Source organism: Lissotriton helveticus, chromosome 3_1, assembly GCF_964261635.1.
Source record: "Lissotriton helveticus chromosome 3_1, aLisHel1.1, whole genome shotgun sequence".
NCBI classification, from domain to species: Eukaryota; Metazoa; Chordata; class Amphibia; order Caudata; family Salamandridae; genus Lissotriton; species Lissotriton helveticus.
The window spans coordinates 183,431,398-183,458,471 of NC_136061.1; the positions used below are offsets into that span (position 1 = coordinate 183,431,398).

A 27,074-nucleotide genomic window follows, 5' to 3' on the forward strand; every position below is an offset into this window, starting at 1 on the left:
GGCTCTGGTAGTCCGTCTTCTTTCGTTGGCGTTGTTGAGCACCGGCGGTGGAGCTATAGGTTCAGCTCGGATTCATCCTTACGCGTTGCAGGGTGCGATCAGTCCTCTGCTGTTAGATGTAAATGTAAATGTAAATGTAGATTGTGCTTATATAGCGCACGGCTACCCGCAGTGGGTGTCCCGGCGCTTGCTTAGGGAACCCGTCCTGATATTCCCCTGTGAGATAGCAGGGTATCCACAAGGTGAAAGTCAGGCATCCCGCCGCGAGGGGCCGTTGTGGAGATTAAGCAAGCTATTGCCCAGAGTCGCAGAGTGTGAACCCGTGAGTCGAGGAGGCACCGGGGCGAGAATTATCCAGTCCGTGGTATTTTTTAGTCCAAGACCCGCCGAGGCGGGGAATTGAACCCTGGTCCAGGACCGATCTCAGCTTCCGGGTCTGCCGCCTCTAACCCCTGAGCCACACTTCTCCACTCACAGTCCTGTTTCCTAACTGATCTTCTTAGGGGTGCCTCATGCTGGGCACCTGCGTGTCTTTCTTCTTCCGTGGCAAAACCTTATTCTATCTAAATGCTGCTCTTCTTTTCTGAGTCAAAAGTTATGCGAAAAGGGTGATGTTGTTGAATAATCGAGGGAAGAGAGGGCGGAGTGGGATCAGATCTTTGAACACACCAAGAGACCAAAGGAGCAAAGGACGACGAGCAGGCAGGCCCATCAGTCGGGCTCAAAAGGGACGGGGACTTCAGGCACGAGTGGGTCAGCAAATCGAGGGTTTCAAGGCAGCCCTTCATTCCTTCATCTGCCGAGTTTGAGAGTGGTGCCTCGTCCCGCGTCTCGTTGCTCTGCGACTCCACCTTTGGTTGAGGTCACACGTGCTTCATGATCTGTGGCCAGGCTGTGCGTCACGTCCAGCTCCTCTCCTCCGGTGATTGTATCTTTGAATGGGTACAAAACAAGTTTTTAGAAAACTGGCAGGAGAAGACATTTATACATCTCAATTCCGTCCCCAATCCTAAGTAGGTGGGGGATAGGTTCATCGGTCACAGTCAGAAGTCATCACTTATGGAGTATGTAGGAGGGCATTTCCACTGAATTCATAAGCCTATTTGGCGTTCATTCGTGACGTACGTGGAGAGAAATCGGACTCCCATTGACAGTGTATTCTATCAAACTCGAAATCGAGTCCTTAAGTAGAGACTCGCCCCTTTTATTTAACCCAAGTACTGACAATCTTACATTTCCCTTCGGGGTCGGCTAACTCTTGCAAGCAGGGGGGTTATCATCATGAGAGGGGGGCAGAGGTTAAACGGTGCACAGACATAATATCGACTACAGAATATCGAATGGAGAAAATATCGAGGAAAAAATATCGACAATATAAAAATATTGACAAAAAAAATATCGTCATTAAAAATATCGTCAAAAATAATGATAAAAAATATCGAGTACAAAAATATCGACTCAAATAAATCGACTTGACAAAATATCGATATATAGTGGAAGTTAAAAATATCGAAAATATGTAGAAAAAAAGTTTAAATAACTAATTTTAATTAATAGTAATATAAATTGTAGTTTATGTTTAGGAGCGGGATGTTGGGTTAATAGGGGATAAGGGTGGGGAGTAATTTAAAATAATTAATAAATTAATATATGTGTGTAAATTATTTATATAATTAATTAATTGCTAATTAGTTATCAATTATTATTTGAATAATGTTTAATAAAAAAATTAATAGGAAATAATTAGTATTTAATTAATATTAATTAGTTAATTAATTAAGTAATTAGTTATTATTAATTAATAAATGCAATTCTAGTTTATGTTTAGGAGCGGGAAGTTGGGTTAATAGGGGATAAGGGTGGGGAGTAATTTAAAATAATTAATAAATTAATATATGTGTGTAAATTATTTATATAATTAATTAATTGCTAATTAGTTATCAATTATTATTTGAATAATGTTTAATAAAAAAATTAATAGGAAATAATTAGTAATTAATTAATAATAATTAGTTAATTAATTAAGTAATTAGTTATTATTAATTAATAAATGCAATTCTAGTTTATGTTTAGGAGCGGGAAGTTGGGTTAATAGGGGATAAGGGTGGGGAGTAATTTAAAATAATTAATAAATTAATATATGTGTGTAAATTATTTATATAATTAATTAATTGCTAATTAGTTATCATTTATTATTTGAATAATGTTTATAAAAAAATTAATAGGAAATAATTAGTAATTAATTAATATTAATTAGTTAATTAATTAAGTAATTAGTTATTATTAATTAATAAATGCAATTCTAGTTTATGTTTAGGAGCGGGAAGTTGGGTTAATAGGGGATAAGGGTGGGGAGTAATTGAAAATAATTAATTAATTCATATATGTTTGTACATTTATTATATTATTAATTAATTGGTGAACAATTAACATTAATTATTTAATTTATGAACTTATTAATTAGTTAATAAATTATAACAATGTGTAATATTTTTTAATTAGTAATTAATTTTTAATTTATTAATGTCTATTAGTTAATTAATTAAGTAAATAGTTATTATTAGTTTGTTAATTAAATTGTAATTTATGTTTAGGAGCGGGATGTTGTTTTAATAGGGGATAAGTGTGGTGAGTAATTACAAATAATTATGTAATTAATATATGTTTGTCATTTTTGATTTACATAAATTAGTAAATAATAATATACATTATTTAATTAATTAATAATATTTAATTTAATTATTAATTAGTAATTAATACGTAATTAATTATTATAAAATTTGTAAATATATTAATGAGATTTTTTTGGCCTATTATTTCGAAGTTATTGTTAATTAATTATTTAGGGAATATAATTATTAATCATAACAATTTTAGTTATACAATATTAATACTTTTATTTTTGGTAAAGGAGTATTTGTAGGGTTCAGGGTCAGTTTAGGCTTTGTGGGTAAAGGAGTTATTATTTTTTGAGGGTAATTGATCAGTTCTGGGGTAATTGTTTTTTTTTATTGTGGGACAGTTTTCATGTGTTGGATAAAGGGATATGATTTGGCTTTAGTGTCAGTTGTGGTTTATTGGGGGAAGGATTATTTTCTGTGTTGTGGGTTAGTTTTTAGTCTTTAGATACAGGTTTTTGTAAAGGCTTCAGGGTTAGTTTTCTGTTCTTGGGTAAAGGGGTATTTTTAGGGTTCAGGGTCAGTTTTCTGTTCTTGCGTAAAGGGATATGTTTAGGCTTCTGGGTCAGTTTTCAGTTCTTGGGTTAAGGGTATTTTTTGGGTTCAGGGTCAGTTTTCAGTTTTTGAGTGAAGGGGTTTTTTTTGTGTTCAGGGTCAGTTTTGAGTTCTTTGGTAAAGGGATATTTTTGGGGTTCAGGGTTAGTTTTCAGTTTTTGGATAAAGGGTATTATTTTGAGTTCAGGGTCAGTTTTCAGTTTTTGGATAAAGGGCTTTTTTTAGGGTTTAGGGTCAGTTTTCAGTTTTTCCGTAAAGCGTTTTTTTTAGGGTTCAGGGTCAGTTTTCAGTTCTTCGGTAAAGGGATTTTTTTTGGGTTCAGGGTCAGTTTTCAGTTTTTGGAAAAAGGTTTTTTTTAAGGGATCTGGGTCAGTTTTCAGCTTTTGGATAAAGGGGTTTGTTTAGGGTTCAGGGTCAGTTTTCAGTTCTAGGGTAAAGGAATATTTTTGGGGTTCAGGGTCAGTTTTCAGTTTTTGGGTGAAGGAGTTTTTTTTGTGTTCAGGGTCAGTTTTGAGTTCTTCGTTAAAGGGATATTTTTGGTGTTCAGGGTCAGTTTTCAGTTTTTGGATAAAGGGTATTATTTTGAGTTCAGGGTCAGTTTTCAGTTTTTGGATAAAGGGCTTTTTTTAGGGTTCAGGGTCAGTTTTCAGTTTTTCCGTAAAGGTTTTTTTTTTAGGGTTCAGGGTCAGTTTTCAGTTCTTCGGTAAAGGGATTTTTTTTGGGTTCAGGGTCAGTTTTCAGTTTTTGGAAAAAGGGTTTTTTTAAGGGTTCTGGGTCAGTTTTCAGTTTTTGGATAAAGGGGTTTGTTTAGGGTTCAGGGTCAGTTTTCAGTTCTAGGGTAAAGGAATATTTTAGGGGTTCAGGGTCAGTTTTCAGTTTTTGGAGAAAGGGTATTTTTTTGAGTTCAGGGTCAGTTTTCAGTTTTTGGATAAAGGGCTTTTTTTTGGGTTCAGGGTCAGTTTTCAGTTTTTGTGTAAAGGGTTTTTTTTAGGGTTCAGGGTCAGTTTTTCAGTTCTTCGGTAAAGGGATATTTTTTCGGTTCAGGGTCAGTTTTCAGTTTTTGGAAATTGGGTTTTTTAAAGGGTTCTGGGTCAGTTTTCAGTTTTTGGATAAAGGGCTTTTTTTTGGGTTCAGGGTCAGTTTTCAGTTTTTGTGTAAAGGGTTTTTTTTAGGGTTCAGGGTCAGTTTTTCAGTTCTTCGGTAAAGGGATATTTTTTCGGTTCAGGGTCAGTTTTCAGTTTTTGGAAATTGGGTTTTTTAAAGGGTTCTGGGTCAGTTTTCTGTTTTTGGATAAAGGTTTTTTTTTAGGGTTCTGGGTCAGTTTTCAGTTCTAGGGTAAAGGAATATATTTTTGGGTTCAGGGTCAGTTTTCAGTATTTGAGTAAAGGGGTATTTTTAGGGTTCTGGGTCAGTTTTGGGTTTTTGGATAAAGGGGTCTTTTTAAAGGGTTCTGGGACAGTTTTCAGTTCTTGGGTTAAGGATTTATTTTTGGGTTCAGGGTCAGTTTTCAGTTTTTGGGTAAAGGGGTATTTTTTGGGTTAAGGGTTCCTTTGGTGTATATAAAGTGTGCTACAAAAATATTATACTAATAATTAGTAGGAAAAAGTTACACATTTTTGTTCTATTTATATATTTTTGGACTACTCAGCTACAAATATTATACAAATATATGTAAATAACATTATTTAACTATTGTACCTTTTTAATAAATTTACAATTAACTGTAACATTATACTAAAGTAGCAATTCACATTTATACATGGTCAGTGTCCAGCAGATTACCTGATATTAGCTACACTGGAGTTGAATTGAAAGTAATCATTGGTCACTATCCAGCACCTTCCCTGATATTAGCTTGACTGGAGTAGGATTTGTAATTCATTATTGGTTAATGTCTAACACTATACATTATATTAGCTTGACTACAGTATCAATAGTAAATATTAATTGATCAGTGTACAGCACATTTCCATATAATTGTAAATTATCATGTTATTATATTACAAAAAAATGCACAATGGGTGTTTTCACAAAACTTTATTACCATTTTAATATTTTTTTATGTGAACTATAATACAATCACAATCAAAAAGAAAATAACTGTTTTTGGAAATGTAGTATTTGCAGATTAACACATTAATATTTATGTACATGTTCTAATTTTTCACATACATTTCTTTAACAACATTTTTTATGAACATAAATATTTTTATCAACATTAACATTGAGTAACAAGTTTTTATATAAAAATAAATAAAGAATTAGTGTTCATTCTGCTTATTCATGTTATATTTAATAATGTTAATATTATATATTAATATTATTAAATATTTTTTTTTTACACTTATATTTTTATAAAGTAACATGACAATTATTATATTTGCTGAAGATATGGAAAAACAATTTATGAAATTTTTGCCTACATATTTCAGACAATGTTTGTATATCACACATAAAAATATATAATGTTGTTCAGTTTGTCACTGTAAAGGGGAATAATATGTTTATTAATAATTTCTGGTATTGGAAAAATATTAATTATGCAAGTATATACTTTTATAATACTTAGAAATTATTATTAACATTTTTAAATAATTAATTTAAAAAAAAGTATATTATTATTATTATTTATTAATAAACTTAAACATTTATTTTTTCTTTTCAGAAATATATATATTCAGAGAAATAAATATACATTATTTCAGGGGATTATTTTTATTATAAATGGTTACAAATGTTTTATTAATCACAATAAATAAGTTATATTATTTATTATTATTAATTATTCACATTAACAATTATAATGTTTAGTTATAAACAAACACAACATTATTCCTATAAATTTACACAATTACAAATTAGTTAGATATATCATTTCAAGTGTTACATTATTTTTTAATATTATTAATATATAATAATTATTATATATTATTTAATATTAAAAATATTTTTTATTTTTTTACTGTTTAATTTTTAATGAGTCTAGTTTATTAATTTGTTAAAATAACAATGTTTATGTATTACTTTTTTATACTATAACATTGTATTTTCTATAATACCTTTTCCAAAATGGTTTAAGGGGACTACTTTTTTACCGCGTAACGTTATTGTGCTTCATTCCGGACTGGAGAAGCTCGCGGTTGGGAGTTGCTTCGTGTGGAGGGAGGTAAGGTTGATTTTACATACAATTTATAACAGAGTGGTAATGTTTGATGGTATATTCTAACTGTGGAGGGTTTGTGTGTGTATGTATGAATTGTTTAGGTAGCGTTTAGGTTAAATGTCGTAGTTAGACATGCGTCGTGTATGTTTTAGTTCTAATGTTATTTTAAGTGTTAGGAAAGGTCTTCTTACATGGTTAATGTTAATTGTGAATGTATTTACTAATGTTATGGGCTATTTGTGGGTGGGTTTAGTTATGTATGTTTTTTGTAGAGGTTCCGGTTCCTCGCATGAAAACTACATGGAAGGAAGCGTGTTTTTTTGATGAGATACTAATGTATGAATTTTCTAGTTATATTTTGACGTGTATCTCCTATATTTCGTGTTTGCCAGGAGCGGTTTTTTATATTTTATAACTGTTTTTCGTGTTTTTGGAGGGTTTCGTATTGAATTGATACATTGATATGTGTGACCGTTTTTTTTAGAAGTTGTGTGTATATCACTTTAAATGCTAAAGTGTCCACACTACTGTTTTCGGATTTTAATGGAGCGTTTATTTCATTTTAACATTATTTTCGGGTTTTTTATGGTTTCTTATACTGGAATTATTATACATTGCAATGGACTGTATTTTGCTTCATTACGTTTTTTTCATCAACAGAAATTGTAAGTATTTTAAGTAATTATTTTGTTGGGTGGGAAATGTTGAACTTAATGTAATGTGTATGTGTGATGTAATTATAAATATTGCATATTTGTTCACAAATATGGTACGAACTTTTGATCCGTTTCTTAAACAAATATGTATTATTTATAATTTTAACAGACATTTTTCTATTGTTATATGTATAATTATTGTAATAAGAGATTAGTATCTATTGTAGACATTTTTATAGTAGGCTTTTTGCAATTATTGACAGGTATTCTAATCCTCTAGTTGTCGGATATAGTGTGACTTGACTTTGCAGTAGTCGGAACATTTGTTTAGTTTGTTTCGTTAGTTTTGGACCAATTTGGGTCACAGATTGTTCCATTCTTAGCTCTTGATAGCTTTGTTCTTTTTTCAAAGCTTCTACTAGGTTATGGAATGTGGGTCTGGCTCTGCTTGTGGTAGCTTGGAAAGCATTATGCCACCCTTCTACACTGTTGTTTGTTTTAGCCTCTTGGTTTAAAGTGCTAAGATAGACATTCCACCAAGGGATATGGAATTTGGGTTGGCGTCGATGTCCAGATCTGTGCAACCTTCCCACCCAAGTATCTTCGAAATAGTCCAGTAATGGGGTTAGTTTATCTTCATTCCTCTTATAATATGTGCTGTCAATTAATAAATTGTAGTGTTCTGCTACATCGGTAACAGGAACGTAGGCCAGTGCAATCAATTTTTTTATTTGATAGGCAAATGTGCTATCTGTTGAGTATAGAATACTTAAAGTGGATTTCTGGAGATGTCTCCATATGCTCTGGTTGAAATGATAGTAGCAACCCTGGATTGCTGTGTGGGGAAATGTTCTCAAAATGCTATTAATCATAGCTAATTCGAAATCAATAATTATTTTTTCTGGAAAATAATTATTGATTTCATTTTTGAGAACATTTAATATTTCTGCATAAGTGTTTTGCTGTTTGTTTGGTAGCAAACAGTAAATGAAAGGGATGTTATAGTTATGGTATAAACCGTGGATGGAATATAGTTGATAAAAAGGTTTTGGGCATGGTTTAAATGTTCCATCCATCATCCATTGGGGACACTGTTGGATTTTTCGTAAATTACTTGCAGTTGCAAACATTATGATTCTGTTTGTACTGCTTTCATTGTCAAAAAGGATAAATTTGTCTTTATTGTGTGTGATGGACATTTCTGGTGAAAAAATAATTTCCTCAAAAGTAGTAGGGTTGGGTGGGGTTGTGCAAGTGCGTCTTTTAGTGTATGCAATTGTGCGTTTTAGGGATTCAATAGAGGGTAGTTGACCGGAAGCATGGGCTGGGACTTTTAACAGTTCTTCCTTAAGGATTTGTGTTGTTGGTTTATCACTTTGTGTGCTAGCAGTTTTTATACTTTCTAAAGCATCTCTTATTTCAATTTCTGTGACATTGGGGGGATGATTGTGTTCCCTGGTAAATAACACACTAGTTTCCTCAGTTGTAGCCCTTCCATAACATTTGTTAGAGTAATATTTTGTACATTTCCAGAAAACTTTTCTACCACTTTGTCTTTCCTGATTATAAACATAACCCATATAACATAACAGTAATTTATTTTTCTGTGACATCACAAATTCTGCACCTTCTGTCATTTAGCTTAACTTGTTCTAGGAAAGAGTAGAAAGAAACAAAATTATAAAAAATATCTTTCACTTTGTGGTGCAAACATAATTAATTATGTATTTATACTTACAGTTACTAACAGTAGTAATCAGAAATCCAGAACTGTATTTTGAAGGGTTTTCTTGTATGTATTGCTTGATTTACTGTTGGTATGAGAATATAGAAATGCTAAGTTAATGTTTACACATAACAAACGATTTTTCTAGGAAAAAGCAGTTTTTATTTTAGTTTACTACTACATTTGATGTGAACGTTACATATACTTACTTGATAAAATAGTTGAATTGTAGAATTGGGTGCAGTAGATCAAGGTTATAAAGTTCTGATCTGTAGAGAAGATAGAATAAATAATTGTACAATATTATTAACAATTTTTGGAACTGTTGGTAAATGGCAAATATTTAAAAGTATACTCACTTGAAAAAAAGTAGTTTTGTTTGCTGTAGGTAGAATAGATGTATGATGTATTCAGAATATCTATTGAGAAAATATAAAAAACATAACATGGTGTTAAGAACATATATTGTGTTTGATTTCTGAGGTTTTAGGCCAATTACAATTATACTTACATTTTTTACAAGGGTCGTTTTGTCTTTTGGTATAGTTGATGTTGGATGTTATAATTGGATCTGTAGGGAAGATGTAATATGCAAGATATGTTGTTTAGAAAATATGATTTATTATATTGGGGGTTTACTAACAAAAACATATATACTTACATGTTTAATGAGTCTACTTTTATACATTTGTAGTATAGAGATAGGAAATTCTCTGATTATCTGTGAATAAAATGTTTAAAATAGAGAATGAATCTGGTGAAATAGTGTTTAAAAAAAGCAGTTGGTGTATAACACAACATTAATGTATACTTACTATCTGATTTTCCAGGTGAAGAAATAGGAACATGTATTATGTATTTATTTGTAGTACTTTCTATCAGAAATGTAGAAGGAGATAAAAAGTAAATAAGTGCAAGAGTTAGGAGATATAAGTACATTATCACACTACTAATTTAGATTTCTACATAATGCACTGTTACTTACTTGAATAATTAGCTAGTGAGCTGGATCTTTAAAGATGTTTGGTCAGGAAGAAATCTTCAGAGTTTTGGCATCTTCTTTCTAAGAGTTAGCAGCACCAAATGGTAGAATGTATGTATCCCTTTTATAGTATGTGTATTTTGTGTGCTTTCATTTAATTGGTTGCAGGGTGAAAGGAAGGATTGTATAGGCTAGTTTGAATTTTTTTGGGTTAATTGGTATGTTTGTCGATGTGAGAATGGTGGTATGTGGTGATTTCTGCATTAAAGCCAGTTAGTTGTTAAATAAAATAGATATGTAAGTGGTTAAAAATAATGAAAATGTTAGTTAAATGTGCAGAATATTTTCCAAAAGATAGAACGCATTTTATAGAATGTATAGGAAATGTAGTTAAATAGGAAGGTGATAAAAGTAACAGGTATTATATGTAAAATGTTTTTTCTATAGAGCACTGACTTTTATAGACGATTAATATGGTATTTTAGACATGAAATGTAGAGAAAGCAACTCGATATTTTTTTTTTTACGATATTTTTGTAGTCTATATTTTAGTAGTCGATATTTTTGTAGTGTTTGTGGTAATTTCATGAACAACGATATATTTGTAGTCGATATTTACTAAGGCGATATTTATGTATTCGAGATTGTTAATACTCGATATTTTGTAGTAGATATTTTAGTAGTTTGTGTAATAAGTATAGAAAGTCGATATTTTAGTACTCGATAAATTTGCTACGATATTTTAGTAAGTCGATAATGTGACCGTCGATAATATTTCAGTGATCCCTGTTAAACATGCTTTTCTTGGGGAGCGGCGGCTAATCAAGGTCATCAATTACGCTTCGGGGATAGCTCATATGGAGCTGGGGTCAATCGGGAGAAGCGAGGATGCTTTGGACAGGGAGCTGGGGTCAATCGGGAGAAGCGAGGACGCTTTGGACAGGGAGCTGGGGTCAATCGGGAGAAGCGAGGACGCTTTGGACATCCGCACTTAAGTGCAGAGGGGTGAGGCAATCTGGGCATTGGGGATTGCATTTCTAACGAACTGAAGAACAGAAGACCATTGACGTTATAGTCCCCCTATAAAAAGGCCAGATTTAGGGGACTTCAGTCGTCTTACCTGTCCTTTCTTTCATTACCAACTCGGGTTCTATCGTTTTGCAGAAAGGAGAGGTAGTAACATGGCAAGTTACAATCGTTTTAGTTCCTGTCAATTTTGCCGAACACCTTTGTGTTCGAAGAGACCCAATTAGGTTTGTGCCGGTGGGGCACAACGTTACCATACAAGGGAGGAGGGAACAGGGGGATCCTCAGAGAGAGAGAGAGAGAGAGAGAGTCTGCACTCTAAACGAACCATTCGATACACGTATGACATGGAGATAGAGAGAGAGAGAGAGAGAGAGAAAGAGAGAGAAACGTGTACAATAATAGGTCATTTAGTGCGCACACAACACAGAACAGCAGGGGTCAAGTAATACGGAAACACAGGCAGAGGGACGACGTAGATCCATACATTACGTACACACAAACTCAGGCGGGGGAGACAGTACTTGTATTATATACAAAAATCCAAGACAAAACATAGAACAGTTATTGGTATTATATACAAAAATCCAAGACAAAACATAGAACAGTTATAGGCCAAAATGATCTCTTCCTGTATGCTGCGCATCCTTAGCATCCTAAGCTCTTTTTACCTTTTTCTTCTCTTTTATCGTCGGCTGCCTTCACTGGTGGCTTTGGTTGCACACACTTACGCCTTTGGCAATTGGTCAAGAACTAACCTGGTCGGGCTAATGCTCACGGTGGGCTGAGGCAACAGTGGGTGTCAGTTGGGAGAACAATGGGGCAGCTTTGAGTTTCATGTCTATGAGGGTGCGAAAAGGAGGTAGTAGATTTTAAACACTGGCAACATTCCTAGTCCTCCAAGCGGAGGGTACTTGGGTAAACCTCACCTCGGAATATTCCTTAAATTTTCCCTATTTAGTTAAACGTAGGAATTTATTCATTAGTGCACGTCATTCTTGGTTGTATTATTCGGGGTGCCGAGCGAAGTCATATTTTGTAGTTTCCGCTTCAGGCTGTCCTCCCAAGCGCTAAGTTCAGGGAGAGAAATAGTCATTGTTTGCTCGTCGTGTGTAGGCACCATAATCGAGCCCCTTTTTCCCATCTCTTCGTCCGCTAGATCACCATTTTTTTTTCGTACTTTAATCGACGTTCCGATGTGACCTGCAGAAAGAGGGAAAAAAGAAGGGGGGGGGGCAGCATTTAAAAACACATTAGCGCGCATAAACCCAAAAAGGCTTTTACTTACTACATACTCGGCCTATCTCCACGGGATGCAGTCCCTGCCAACTTGGCGTTTAAGCCCAGGTGGACCGTTTAGTGTGGGAGAGATGATTATCGGAAGCCTGTGGATAGCATAGGTCGCCCAAGTGTGGTATTACGTATCGTGTGCAGGGGGGGGGGTTAGAACAAAGGGCAGTCGGTGCACAGTGGGGGCGAGCTCGTGCTCTCCTTTGGGAAAAAGGGATAACCTACAGTGGTACGGGGTCGTTGTCGTTCGTACTATGGGGGTCAGGTGGCACTCCTTCGGGGCGACTTAGGGGCATTTTAAAACAACTTTCCTGATACAGGTAGCATATAAAGTATAGGCTAAATACCAGGATCTTTAGCGGTTGCTTTAGGCTGTACAAAAATGAAAATCACATACAACAAAAACCTGGACTGTTCATATTTGCAATATTTCTGCGTACTATACTTTTTAACCCTTAACTAATCGAGCTGAGCCATTTCACCTGTATTTTAGTTATATCGGAAATAGTGGTCATTTATTCGAAACTTACCAATCTATGCGTGACAACTACGTTTGCTTTTTCCCAAAATCTTTAATAAGAATGTCGGTGCACAAATACGGGCCTACAACCCCGTGGGCCGGCCACGGAGCAGGCTGGAACTGTACATGTGGAGTCGGTGGTAGTTGATTTCATAATAAAAAGTGCGACAAGTGCAATAAAATCATATCGAAACTTCAGTGTGAGCGAGTATCATAAGTGTTGAAATTCGAACTTTCAATAATCATGGTGCGCCAAAACTTAACAACAATTCATTGTCCGAATGTTCAATCAGTACCCATCTCATGTCAATTCATTGTCCGAACACATAATCAGTACCCATCCCATATCAATTCATTGTGTTTAAAAACTGCATACATATCTCATGACACCAAGGCTGAGCAATAGGGGTACAACAAGGAGTTGAAAGTTTCATTTGTACCAGCGCCATTTTGGGTGCAGCCAGGCAGATCCAGGCATAGTCAAAACCTCCACCAACTCGTGGTTGGCCCAGAGCCTCTTTCGGCAGTCCAAAAGTTCCGTTAAAGGGCAACAGAAAGGATCGGCGGTATGAACCATCAGTCAAAGGGGGAGGGAGGCAACAATTTTTTCTACCGGGTCATACTGGGTTTTCACCGGAACTGATCCGAACTGTAGTCTGCAGGATTTTAGTCATTCAAACTGAGGCTGGCGCCAGCATGGGAGCGCCGACACCTCGCGGCTACATTTTCATCGTTCCGCGGGCAATCATGGCAGTCATTCCCCATCGGGGGTGTCTGCGGGGGTCGGGGGCCCCCGTGGCTCTTATAGAATCTTCAAAGTCGAGGAGAACACTTCTGATTGTGGGACTCATTTCTTAATTAACAAGCAACCGGGCCATCCCTTCACGCCGGGCCCGCTCCTGCAGGGTCGACCGCCATTTTACGAGTGGACGAACCCTTGTCGGGTGAGTGGAGCGTTGGGGGTGCCACTGGGGGCCTCCACCTGGGGAGGTGGGAGAGGCCAGTTCGCGCCGCCTCTCCCTCCCAGCGCACCCCACGCCGTTTTCCTCAGCGTTAACATTCATGATGGCCGGACCAGGCGATGAGAGGGGGGGGGGTCGGAGGCATAGGCAAGACATCCCCCCCCGGTGGCCTGCAAGGCGCCGCTTCAGGGCCGAACGGGGAGCTCATACCAAGCCAGGGCTGGACCAGGAGATACGAGGGGGGGGGGGCGATGGCATGAGCAAGACATCCCCCCCCCGTGTTGTCGCAGCCATTATTGAAGAGGAGGGGACGCCTGGATCCCGTCGGCCTCGGCTCCTCTTCTGGCCCCCCTTATGCGACGACCTCCCCGGCCGACGGCTGGCAGCAGGACCCGCCCTACACGTGCCGAAGATCTTGTCTTCCGGATGGGCGTAACCGCGGACCTGTTGCACTTCGGGAGTTTCCAGAATGGGGGTAGGTATCTGCTGACTTGTATCTATCTCATGTTACCGTTATTGGGGCGTGGCTGGCGGTGGGACAGACATGTTTAGAGCAGTGAGGGGTGGCGAAGCCTAGTTGCCTCGTGGCCGTCGCGATGTCAAGCTTGGCTTCTCTTACCATTTTCATGTTTATTATTACGGGCTTATTTCTAACGTTTCTTATTTCTAGCGAAATCATGTGTTTTATCGTGAGCTATTTCTATCGTTTTCCTATTTGTAGCGAAATCAAAAACTCATCAGTGGCCTACTGATTTTGCTTTCTTATTTCTTTCTTTTCTTTTTTTTTTCTTTCCTTTCTAGCGTGTTTCATGCTAAAGTTTCTGTTAACAGGATACGGTGATTACTTCGTTATTGTTGCATATGTCCTTTTTATTAGGGGTGCCCTCTGGTCGAGCCAGATGACCTACCTCTAATAAATGGTCCGGGTGGAACTAGGTTACCAATCAGTGGGGAGTAGATAGGCACGAGAGATTACAACGGGGGACAAAGGTCCACATTACCTACCCTTCACTACTTGCAAAGATTAGACAGAATATTTCTTTTCTACGTTATTTGCAAACAGGGAATGCCTCGAACGAACTATTCCTTGAACAATAAAATGTCCAGACAATCAATCAGTCAATCAGTGGGGAGAAAAACAGGCATGACGGATTACAATGGGGGACAAAAATCTGCATTACCTATCCTTCACTATCTGCAAAGGGGGCAGAATATTTCTATTCTTCCCTGTTTGTAGACAGGGAATATCTCAAAGAGCAATAATCGATAAACATCGATAACAAACAATCAGTGGGGAGAAAGATAGGCATGACGGATTACAATGGGGGACAAACGTCTGCATTACCTATCCTTCACTATTCGCATAGAGAGAGGAACGTTCCTATTCATCGCTGTTTGCAAATAGAGAATGTCTCAAAGAGAACCAATACTTCAAGTACAATCAATCAATCAATCAGATGGATAAAGCCATCCTACCAATCGGACGTAAAGACGTCCTACTTAACCTTACCCGGACCGGACCGTGTGGGCAATTCTTCGCCTTCCCTTTTCCAGCGCCCAATCGTTCTCTTTCTCCATGTTTTTACCGCAGCATTCCTGTGGGATTCCAGTCAGGACAGTAGGTCACTTGAGAGAGGTCCGTTCGGAATCGGTGAAGTTCATTCAATCGGCAGACGGACGAGGGCCCTCTCAAGGCAGGTATACTCCAATCGTTTAGATGTTCACCCCATCGTCTGGACCTCTCTTACCGGACCTTATGTCGCTGATGGGCCCCACGTTGGGCGCCAATTGTGGAAAAGTCAGCCCATAATGCACCTGATGCCCAGGCTGCTGGCGCAGGACGCCTCTTAGTTCCCATCTTGGACAATTACCAAATAAAGAGACGGGCGCTGGAAGCAGGAAAACAAGAACAGAGTTTTATTTCTCATGAGGAGAGCCTGTCATTTCGGACACTCGCATAGTGTCTTCAGGAGGTGCTCTCTCCAGTTTCTCTGAGGCTTCGTCTTTTATACACATGTTTATGATGCACAAACATTCCTTATTGCAATAAAGACGCTTTGAAGTAGGAAAAAGCATGCTTGGAATCCCAGCTTCAGGCCTATTCCCATACCAGTCGCTCAGATGTCATCCTCCCCTCCTGAATGTAACAAGAGATCTTGATCTCTCAGCCGGACATTCCTACAGGACACGAGGGCAGGAGGGGATGATCAGATCAAAGGTTGGGCAGGCTATAAGATCGGGCACTTCGGTTGGTGTATCACGGTTTTGTTATGCTGGGCAGGAAAAGGGGGGGGGGTACATCCACGAGGCTTGGTCCTAGGACTTGGGACCGGGTCGAAAGGCCAAGTGCAGCTGGGGGGGGCTCGTCAGCTGAGGGGAAGGGTGGAAATGGGGGGTGTGGGTCAAGCAGGAGTGTTACTTCTAGAGCAGGGTCACGCAGAGGGAGAGGGTCTTATGGCCGATGCATGAGCAGTGCGCGCGGGGAGGGGTGCCGGGGGTTTAACAAACGGGCAGAGAGGCCATGGTGCCTAAAATGGCTGTCGTGTACGTGTGTGCATGGGTCTATGCTGGCGGGATAACACAGTCAGTGTTTCGCGATATCCGTTCTGCTTACAAGGGGTACAGTGAACACAAATGAACGCCGCTTATGTGCACATACATTGCCATTTTCAACAATGCAGCTACTCACACACCCACTCAGACCCATACAGCCGCTCATGCACCCACTCACAGACCCATACAGCTACTCACTGACCTTTATAGCCACTCACACACCCAGTCTCAAAGGCTACAGGTTACATATGGGAAATACAATTTAAAAATCCTTAGAAATCCCCTAAAAAAAAACAAAATATTACAGGGAAGTTATAGTTAGGAAATAACATTAAAAACGTAGAATTCACTGAAAAAAACAAAAGTTACAGGGACAGGAAATAGAATTTAAAAACCTCAGAAATTTACATGAAAAAAACAAAGGTAACAGATGTTATAGTTAGGCTCAGATTTTACTCATACAAACCAGTGAAATTCATCAGTTATAGTTACGTGAGATAACTACAACTTACACCCCTCACAATGCACTGCTTGTGAACTCACATATTACATAGTTAGTAAACATCACTCATGAGATCTTGAATTACATCACTGATTACATCATCCATGGAACCACTCACACATCCACTCAAACACTAACTCACACACCCATACAATTCCTCACACATGCACCCAACCACTCACATAACTACACAACCACGCACATACCAACTCACACACCTATACAACCACTCACAAACCCACTCAAAGACCCATACAACCACACCCACATCCACACAACCACTCACACACCTACTTACACACCTACAAAACCACTGACACCCATTCAAGCACTCACACAACCACTCACAACCCACACAAAAACACACACCCATACGACTCACATTTACATACAGAACTCTCACACCCAACCAGCTACTCAGACACCTAATCACATACCAACACAGACATTAATTCAATCCCTCTCACACACCCAAACAACCACTCACACACCCATATACCCACTCACACACCCAATCACACACTCAGAAAATCACTCAAAGACCTATGCCACTCACATACCCACTTCCATGTATACAGCCGCAAACACATCCAGTGACAGATCCATACAGCCACTCGCACAACCATACATCCACTCAGACACCCACACACACACTGACACAGTCACAAAGTCACTCAGATGACATATGTTAGAAACAGTATCACTCATTAGTAGTACAGTAAGAATAGTAATTTGGCTTATGCTGTAGTATATATCGTTAAGTCTCAGAAACGTTTATAAAACAGTTACACTCACTGGATGATGCCATCATTGATGTCATTTGAGATGTCATCAGTGATGTCACTGACCCTGTTATGAGTGCTACAATATGTGAGGTCATAAACAGTGCATTGCGGGGGACGTACATTTTAGTTAGCTCAGGTACTGTTGGATTTCGCTGCTTTGCACGAGTGAAATCTGAGCCTAACTTTAATGATCTTGTAACCTTTGTTTTTTTTCAGTGAATATATATATACACATGGCAGCCCTCTTGTGACTCTGTTGAACCGAGTCACAAGAAAAAAGGTTAAAAAATATAAAAAAATATAGAAAAAGGGGCAGGGTAGAAACACCCTGAACACCCTAGGCCTGCTCAGGGAGTCCCACAGGGAACCAGAGAGCCAAAAAAAGCTTCTTTAAAAAAAAGAATTGTCGGGATTTCTGCAAAGCCGCAGAACATTTTTTTAAAACGAAGCACGGGCTCCAGCACTTTATTTTCTTTAATCCCCTGGGTGGGCAGGTCCCGGGGCAATTATCCAAATAGATGCGGGGGCCCGCTCAGATCCCAACACCACTGGGACCACCACCTCCGGGGCTTTAAAAAAATGTGTGGGGGGTTCCAGCCCCCCCACACCCCCGGGGAGGCCGCCTCACCGGGGCTGAAGTATTATAATGCGGGGTGGCCCACCTGCTTCCGCTGCCCCGGAGACCACCACCTCCCTGAGGCAAGATATCAACCTGCCTGGGGGGGGCTCCCTCCCCCCCACGCTGCCCCGGGGACCGCCACCTCCCTGGGGCACAAAATAAATGAAGATGGGGTCCATTGCGGACACCCAGCCCCCGGGACCACCACCTCCCTGGGTCTACGGAGAAGATGGGAGGGGGGCCGCACGGCTCCCCTCCATGGCCCTGGGGACCGCCACCCCCCCAGGGCCGGCTCCAGCAATGTCCTGTAGTGCCCGCCCCCAGGACATTGCAGTTTGCTATGGCTTGGTGGGAGCAGTGCTTTCCCCATGCCATAGCAAACTCTGCTTTGCTTCATGGAAGCAAGAGCAGGAAAAACGCTCTCGCTTCCATGAAGCAAAGCAGAATTGCTATTGGGCAGAGGGAGCTGCATGTTGGCAGCTCCCTCTGCCCAAAAGCAATGCCGGCAGGGACCCCAGGGGCCTTGGGGCTCCCCCCACGGTCCCTAAGAACGTGACCATGCCCCAGAGGATGGGGTACCCAGGGCAATACATGCCTCAGGAGTGAGGTCGCTCAACCCCCCTCATAAAATAAAAAATAAATGCTGGCCCCAAGAGATGGGGTCCCCGGGTCCAAAAAAGGCCCGGGTTGGGGGCCGCGGAGGCCCCCTACCCATTTCTATTTATTTAGAAAACGAGAGGATGTAACCATGCCCGAGGTATGGGGTCCCCAAGGCAATATAGGCCTCAGGAGGGTGACCAGGCAGCCCCCTTCCAAAAAACTAAAAAAATAAAAATAAAGGGCAAGCCCCAAGGGTTGGGGTCTCTAGGGCCAAAACTGACCCAGGAAAGGGGGTCCACGCAGCCCCCCTTCCTTAAAAGAAATATATACATATTTAAAATGGCTCAGCCCGGGGGATGGGGCCCCCAGGGCCCAAAAAGTATCAAGGGAAGAGGAGCACACAGCCCCCTTCCTAAAATAGGAAAAAAACAGAAATCACTAACTTGACGGAGGCCCCGCCCCCTCTCTACTTTACTCTGCAAGCACGCCTCATGGTGAGCTCTGGGTTGGGGGATAAAGCCTCCTTTGATGCTGAGGGTCCTTAGGGGCCAATTAGCCCACCTGTTTCCTCCAGTAAGCCCCACACAGTGGGATTGCTGAGAGGTGGTCGGAGGCCACACCCCTCTTTACATCACTCTGCAAACGCATCTCTTGGCGCACTGCAGGTGGGGCGATGAGGTTCCATTGTGTCCTGAGGACCTCAGGACTAAATAGAAACTTCATCGCCCAAGCAAGGAGAAATAACATAATTTCCACTTGTTTTTTCCTCTTTCGACTCCATTGATTGCTTTTGTGCAGAAGGTGTCCATGGTGCAAGGGTGCCTGCGTTAGCGCATGGCAGCAATTTGTGCACCAGCACAGGGGGAAAGGACAGCAATGCGCTGTATCTGATAGATACGGCGCATTCCTGCCCTTTTCTTTTGATGTAGGGGAGCGCAGCAGGAAGGCTTGCTGTGCTGTCCTTCGCAAAAGATTGTTACTCAGGACCTGAGTTTTCTGCATAAAGCAGCACAGCACAAAAAAAATTGGTTGCTGCACTACTTTGCGTCAAAAATAAGTAAATCTGGGCCTTAAATATTGGCTAGGACTTCTCAGGCGCAGGATTGTCCTCTTTGGATGCTCTTGCACTTACACCACAGCTGATGCATCTCATTAAAACATTTTATGTGGGACTTGTTTCCTAGAGCAACAAAACTACAGGATTGTTCAGGTATAAATCCAGTAGTAATTGTGCAATTTGTGTGTGGCGCCTAAGACTAACATGACAGATAAATGTAGATAAATCACCAAACTGAGTGACACGGGTGTACTAGCCCCACACAAGAGCATGGTGATTGAGTCAGCGCTAGTGGGGTGAGGTACGTAAGCTTACTACGTCACCTCAGATTCTGCATGAGAGGAGGGGCTGTGTGGGCCCTCACATGGGGTGGTGATCAGGGCCGGACTGGGAACCAAAACCGGCCCTGGCAAAGTGCTCGGCCGGCCCCCCCAACCCCCGGGCGGGAGGGGTGGCGAGCGCTTTGCCAGGGCCGCTTTTCAGCCGATTTTGTTACAGGGCAGATTTTGCAGCTATGCTGCAAAACCGGCTCTGCAACAAAAACGGCCCCCAGGGCCCAAAACCGGCCCCCACCCTTGCGGCCGACCGGGGGATTGCCCGGTGCCCACAACGGCCAGTCCGGGCCTGGTGGTGATGCGTGATGTAGAAATGGGACTCACTCCATCAACTCAGACTGTGGTAATGTTTAGAATTATATGATGCCGTCATGATGCAGTGGAATTGCATCACACTGAATGTTCTTATGTAAACCAGTACTAGATGGGTTTGCTGAAGGTTGCTGCATTTAACTTATACTCCATTAAAGATACTTCAAGAATTTATAAGAAGTTTCCTGTGTGGATTACTACATATTTTGGCGATGAGGATTTGGATTACTACACAGACCCATTGCATTCAGCAACCCAATGACTTCTTTCGCCCACAGAGCGCATCGCACAGACGGTGGAGATCATTAAACACACAGTGGACATCGAGGAGAAGGGAGTGAGACTGCGCCTCACCGTGGTGGATACCCCCGGCTTTGGGGATGCGCTCAACAACTACGACTGGTACGTGTCTTTGTTGGCCTGTCATTTATGGGGGGTGAAGCAGTGGAAGGCTGGAATAGGGTGAGAAGAAGAAAGTGAGATTGCATGAGAAGTGAGTGTGTGTGCATGCCGAGTGAGGACTAGAATGCAAATGGAGAGATGGAGACGCCATGGAGTGAAAGAAGGAAAGCATGTGCAGACCGAAAGAGAGTGCACGGGGTGGGACGAGTGCACCAGCAGAGAGCAAGACCATGTGGGTAACATGACGGCTAGAGCATTTGGAAAAGGACAGCGCTCGTGATAGGACAGAGAGTGCACACGAGTGAAGCCTAGGGGAGTCGATGAAGTTAATTTTACAGAAGCAATTTTGGGTACACAAATTAAATCTACTCAAAAACTCGAACTAGGATTTTCAGCTCAAAGTCAGCAGCTCTGGCTGTTACACCACCTTCTCTTCCATTTCAGGAGTAAGTGTGCATCAAGGAAGAAGTAAAGTGCATTATGCGGGGGTGAGGGTTCATAGAGGGACAGGACCATGGTGCTGTAAGGGACTATTAAGGGAGAGGTTTAGGTGCCTTAAACTCTGGTTAGGGCACCTGGCGGGATAGAGGTTGCTTCGAGGGAGGACTTAAGTGAGGTGGTATGTAGCATGGCAAGGTTGAGTATGTATTAGGGGAGGGGATATGGTGCATGGCAGAGGTGACGTGCATGATGGGAAGTCATCTCGCTCGGTCAATTCATTCAGTAGCTGGACTAAATTATCCTGTCACAAAGCATCACAGTACTCCCAAAAGATCCATCTGCTTGCCAGCCACTCCAAGTACCACTCAACTGCCCCCACCCTATTTAAAGCCATGAATGAGCCCACTCCCATACATGCCAACCCTCCCGATTCAGGCGTGAGACTACCGATTTGATAGCTAGTCTCCCGCCTCCCGATTCTTGTTGTTGAAAAACCCGATTCCATGCGAATTGCAGAATGATCGGCTTGAGGTAAGTTAGAGCTAAATTGAGTTCGGAAATGACCTCTGCTCTCTGCCCTTTCTCCCCGCCTCCTGTAGTTGCCAGCCCGTCCTAAAGCTATTGGCTTAATGTGAGTTTAGGCAGGCCCAGGGGCGAGGACTTTTTGCCTGGCTATGCTGTGTAAAAGTATTCCTCGGTGGGCTTCAGCAGGCACTAGGGTTTGGTTTACTGTGACTAGAAGTAGGCACTGCCAGAAACCAGCTCCTGAAATATTGTCACACCCCCTTTGCCTGCCATAGCGTTTTTTTGTGCTCCTGACACACGTTAAGGTACACTCCCACAGATGTTTACAGCCCACAACTTTCAAATGCCACCAGCCACCAGTGCCTCCAATCTATTTTGTGTTACGCCTGACCTGTTTCGTGTTACGCGTTATTCATGTCTTTCCGCCCGCGAATATTTCTCCCTCTTATCGAAGTTGAAATGTTGGCATGTATGCACTCCCATGGCACTTCTTGCCTACAACTTCCACCTCGCTTTGCAGGTACACTACTAACCCTGTCTCTGGGCTTTGGGTACTGTCCAGCCTCGTTCATGCACGCCTCCCTCTTATCTTTAGGTCAATCAGCCGAGCACTTCAGCATTCTTTCAGAAATAACTACTAACTACTAACATTAATGAGGCATGTGCAAAAATTGTAAAGTTCGCTCATAGCAACTTTCCAAAGTTAAAAACAAAGGGGCATATTCACGAGGACTTACCAAGCTGTCACTAACAGTCGTTAGTGACAGTTTTTTTGGCAAAAACGTCCGTTATAAAGATTGCTAACTTCTGTTAGCGATAAGTATATGCAGGAGAGGCATTCCCGTGCAAAAACGCCCGCAAACAACACTACTCCATATTCACAACGGGATCCGTGAACTTCTGAAGACCCCCAAAAAATGGCTCTAACTGCAGTTAGAGACAGTTACTTAAGACCAGAAAATAGCTGGTCTTAAAAATGGGGATAACGCTTGGGGCCACATCTCAGCATGATTTGGTGCTGGACAGCTTTGCAAGCAATGTTGCAGCGCTGCCCTGCAACAAAACTACAGTGTAGGAATGCGTGCCATCAATAAGATAGTGCGCATTCCCAGGCCCTAGTCATGAAAAGTGTTGCAGTGCTGCAACAAGACAGCATTGCAACACTTCTCACTACACCCTTCTTGCAACAGCATGGAATTCTCAGTATTCATCAGACAGCGCTCCATGACGCAAGTAATGACCGATATGGTCTGTGCTAAAGTCAAGCATGACACAACTCCAGCAATGCATGGGGCCAGCCTATCCCTGTGGCACTGCGTCACCCTCATGCCTGCCATCAAGCAGGAGGAAGGTACTGACTCAGTGCTGCTTATCAGGGGTGCCCGAATGTCGGCGCTGTTGGAGATCCATCGGTGGTGGTTGCGTGCTGCTGTGTCATCGTTTGGAAGCATTGGTGGAGTGTTGTTGCGGAGGGAGTGGACAAGACATTCTTCGGTGGCCTTGATCCAGCTGCGAGGGGATGCGATGATGGTGGTGGCGTCTGGTGGGCAAGGAGAAGACGTGATGTTACCAAAGATGGTCCGACCAGGAGAGACCGGTGTTGTGGCTGTAGTTGAAGTTCCCGCTGGCGGAGGTGACGTGCTCAACCGTGTGTCCTGCTATGTGGCTTGTTGAGGTGACTTGCGGCTGATGTAGGGGACTTTCCCCAGGAGGGTTGGTGTCCTGGTCACTGGGGTTGTCCAGGTGGAACTTGAGTTCACCGAGTAGGATGTCTTCGGTTGATGGGAGACTCTGGGGTGCAATGAGGTCTACAATGGTATTGGAGAATGGGGGGCCATGGCCCGGGGGACCTGCACATGAGGCTGCCGCCGAGGATGTGCTCGGGCTTGGTCCAGTTCTGGGAGTTGAGGTGGTCCATGGTCACCCTTGGGTCATTAGAGTGCGTGGTCAGTCGAAGTGTGATGGCAATGCCTCCTCCTTGATGGTCGGGGTGCTCCTTGCGGGCGCTACTGCAGCCGTCAGTGATGGCGATGGCGATGTCCAATCCGGAGCAGAGGTTGGCCCTGGCAGGCGAGGTGGTATCCAGGGTTGATGGCGAGGAGGGTGCTGACGTTGTAGCGGTGGAGTGTGCAAGTGGAAGGCTCTTTAGTGCAGAGCGCGGTCCAGGGGCAGACGGATGCAAGTGGTGTAGCCTATGGGTTGCCTTTGGCACGGGAGACAACCATTACAACGCAGGCAGTACATCGTCAACAACGCAACTTCGACAACGCAGGTGCCTTTACATTGTACTGTGAGGTCAGTAATGGGGTAATTTAAAGTTTTTCGGGTGGGTATGGGTTTTGGATGTAAAATATGAAAATTGGGGAGTGTGTTGGGGTAAAATATGGAATTTGGGGGGTGTTTTGGGGTAAAATATGGAATTTGGGGTGTGTTTTGGGGTAAAATATGAAAATTGGGGTGTGCATTTGGGTCAAATTTGATTTTTGGGTGTGTTATGGGGGCTCAAAAAGGAATTCCAGGGTTCATGGTTGGGTTTGGGGTGCAAAGGTTAGTTTTGGGTTGCACTCACTGATGTGGAAATAGTGATATTGATGTCTCTGCAATGCAACACCTACTCTACTGTTGCAATGTGCCTAGTATTAGTATACATGGGAATGGAATGAGATGTTATGGCATGCTTCGCAATCTTGTATGTGCCTTTGGCACACGTGTGGTATGTCCACTGTGCATGGGCGCACAGCAGCCGCCATTGAGAAGTGCTGGGGGGGCTGGACAGCTGTGAGGTGGTAAACGCTGGAAAGAACACTGGATGAGGCATGGATACAGGGATGTGTGTGTGAGCGGTTGTTGTAAAAATTGTAATAAGGGAAGTCTTACCTCGAAGTGGGTCCTGTGTCTTTGTTGCTCCTGCTCGCCTGTGTCTTCTTCCCAGAACAGGGAGTAGGCAGCCAGGGTTCCTCCCCTGAGCCAATCACAACACTGCAATGCGGCTGTGAGATTGGTATTTGGCAACGGAACAAGGCATGCAGCTAGAGGCTGGAGCAGTGGGCATGTTCTCCATGCAGGCTGTAATGCATCCTGCATTGCGAACAGGGAAGTGCCCATGACTGCTTTGGGCGGCCTTATTGGGCCGACTAAACAGTAATTGCACACTTGAGTGGGCATGCCAATCCGGCCATGCCTTGCCCCGTGCTTGGAGCAGTCCTACCCACCCTCCCACCCACAAGGGAAACATAACACGGTTACATCAGTAAAATATCATCATGTGATGATTGATCCTCCTCAGCACTGCTTGAAAGCAGTGGGGCGACGCTCTCCTGCCATAACGGATGAGCCAACACTGGGGGTGCGTCATCTACATGTGCTAGGCCTGGGGGACTCGACCCCAAGGCGTCCTGTGCTACACGTACCACCTTCTCTATACCTGGACATTGACACTGTGGGGGAATCCGTTGTACTTTCTCGAAATCTGTGGCTCAGCCAGCAGGAGCCTCAGCCAGGAGGGATTTCACAAGCCTGGGTACAGCGGTCGATGCCAAGTCTGCTGGTGAACCTCCCAATCCTGATGCAGTTGATGCAGCAGCGCCCCCTTAAGCATGAAGTTGCAGCACTCACGCCACACAAGTTCGGTGCAGCTTAGGGGCCTCACTCTCCACAGCGTCCGGCCAACCCAACATCATCCAGCATGTGATGCAGAGAGGCGGCACCCACCGTTGGTAATCCCCTCCGTGCACCCCGGTGTAGTGGTGGATCGTAGTATGCAATGCAGACCTCCCTCCGTTGGGGCGCATGAGCGCCTCTACTATTGACAGCTCCAAGGTGCGCAAGATGGTATTCTCACACAGGTCAGCAACGTGCCTCCATGCGCTCTGCCAGACTTCACCACCAGGTATTGGTGATCATCGCACCTCAATGTCTACTGCCATGGCTCATCGACTCCACAGCTCCTCCACATCCCACTCCAGGCTCCAGACGCAGGTCCAGCGAGACATCCAGGCTCCAAATGCAGGTCCAGCGAGACAACCAGGCACCAGGTGCAGGTCCAGCGAGGCATCCAGGCTCCAGGTGCAGGTCCAGCCAGGCATCCAGGCATCCAGGCTCCAGGCACAGGTCCAGCGAGGGATCCAGGCTCCAGGCGCAGGTCTAGCAAGACATCCAGGCTCCAGGCACAGGTCCAGCGAGGCATCCAGACTCCAGGCGCAGATCCAGCAGGGCATCCAGGCTCCAGGTGCAAGTCCAGCGAGGCATCCAGGCTCCAGTCCAGCGAGGCATCAAGGCTTTCATCCTGGTCATCCTGGATGTTGGCTGGCTTGCAGGGGTTTTTGTGTGCTGCACTTCGCCCTGGCTGCTCCATTCTGCAGTTTGTTGGTTTTTATGCCTATTTTATAATGGAGGTTGACTGATAGGCTATTTTTTGCATTTGAGGAAAAAAAACGCACGTTGGGCTGACTAGCATGAGGTTTTTTTACCGCTAATGGGCCTATCGGTAGTTATTGCTTGCCAACGTCGTATTTCCTATCGCCATCGCGCTGATGTTAGCTGCAGTTTTCACTACCTTTCCGTGATACTATCACGATGTAGCGACAGCTTTGTAATACATCGCTTACAGGGCGATAGTTTACAGGGTTAGGCGGCGATAAAAAACTGCTGCTAACTGGCGTTTGCGGTAGTTATCGCTTGTCCTTGAGAATATCCCCCAAAATATTTGGTGACAATTCTTGCAATTAGTAGATTTGCTCAGAGAAAAAGCCCAACAAGTCATACGCTGTTGCAGAAGAATTCGCTGGCAAAGAAGTTTGTATTGGAAATGTCTGTTGCAGGAAATTTCACCCACAGGCAGATTTTGCAAATGTGAAAACTTTGAAGGTAAAATAATTAATTCCAACATTTGTTACATTAACTAAACGGCCTTTTCACGTATCCATCCATGCCCCTTGTAAAGTCGCTCACTCTTTCCATATATATCCATTATATAAATCGAGATAATATTGCACAGTTAAACTATTAATTAAGTAGATTTTTAAAACTATTTTTCAACAATTATCACATTTTCGAAGATAATGTTACCAAAGAAAAAATACTAAAATATGTTCCATCCTATCAGAGCAAGGCTTGTTAAGGGCACATATTTCTAACACAACCTTTGAGGCAGGGGCTGGGGAAGTGACATTATGCAACTTTTACTTCCAGTGACTTCACAGTCTAACCCTTTACCCGTCCCTCAAAAGACTCCTGCTGAGGGCCGAGAGGAAAGGAAGTGCATTTTAGCAAAAAAAAAGTAAATAGGGCTTTTTGAATCTTGTTTACTTCCCTTTCCTGTCAGTGCTTCCTCGACCTCTGTGACCAGGTTGAACAAAGTCAGTGCCAATAGTAGCAGAAGGAAAG

At 42.3% G+C, this 27,074-nt stretch overlaps 1 protein-coding gene across 4 annotated transcripts in view; it reads left to right on the top strand.

The window, feature by feature from the left end:
* Positions 1-27,074, top strand: part of LOC144822253 (septin-4-like) — a 392,055-nt gene that overhangs the window by 277,758 nt on the left and 87,223 nt on the right. For all 4 annotated transcript variants that reach the window (XM_078679563.1, XM_078679561.1, XM_078679562.1 and 1 more), the window contains exon 5: positions 20,600-20,723. In XM_078679563.1, the coding sequence (XP_078535689.1) occupies positions 20,600-20,723 (124 nt within the window). The remainder of the gene's footprint in view (positions 1-20,599; positions 20,724-27,074) is intronic.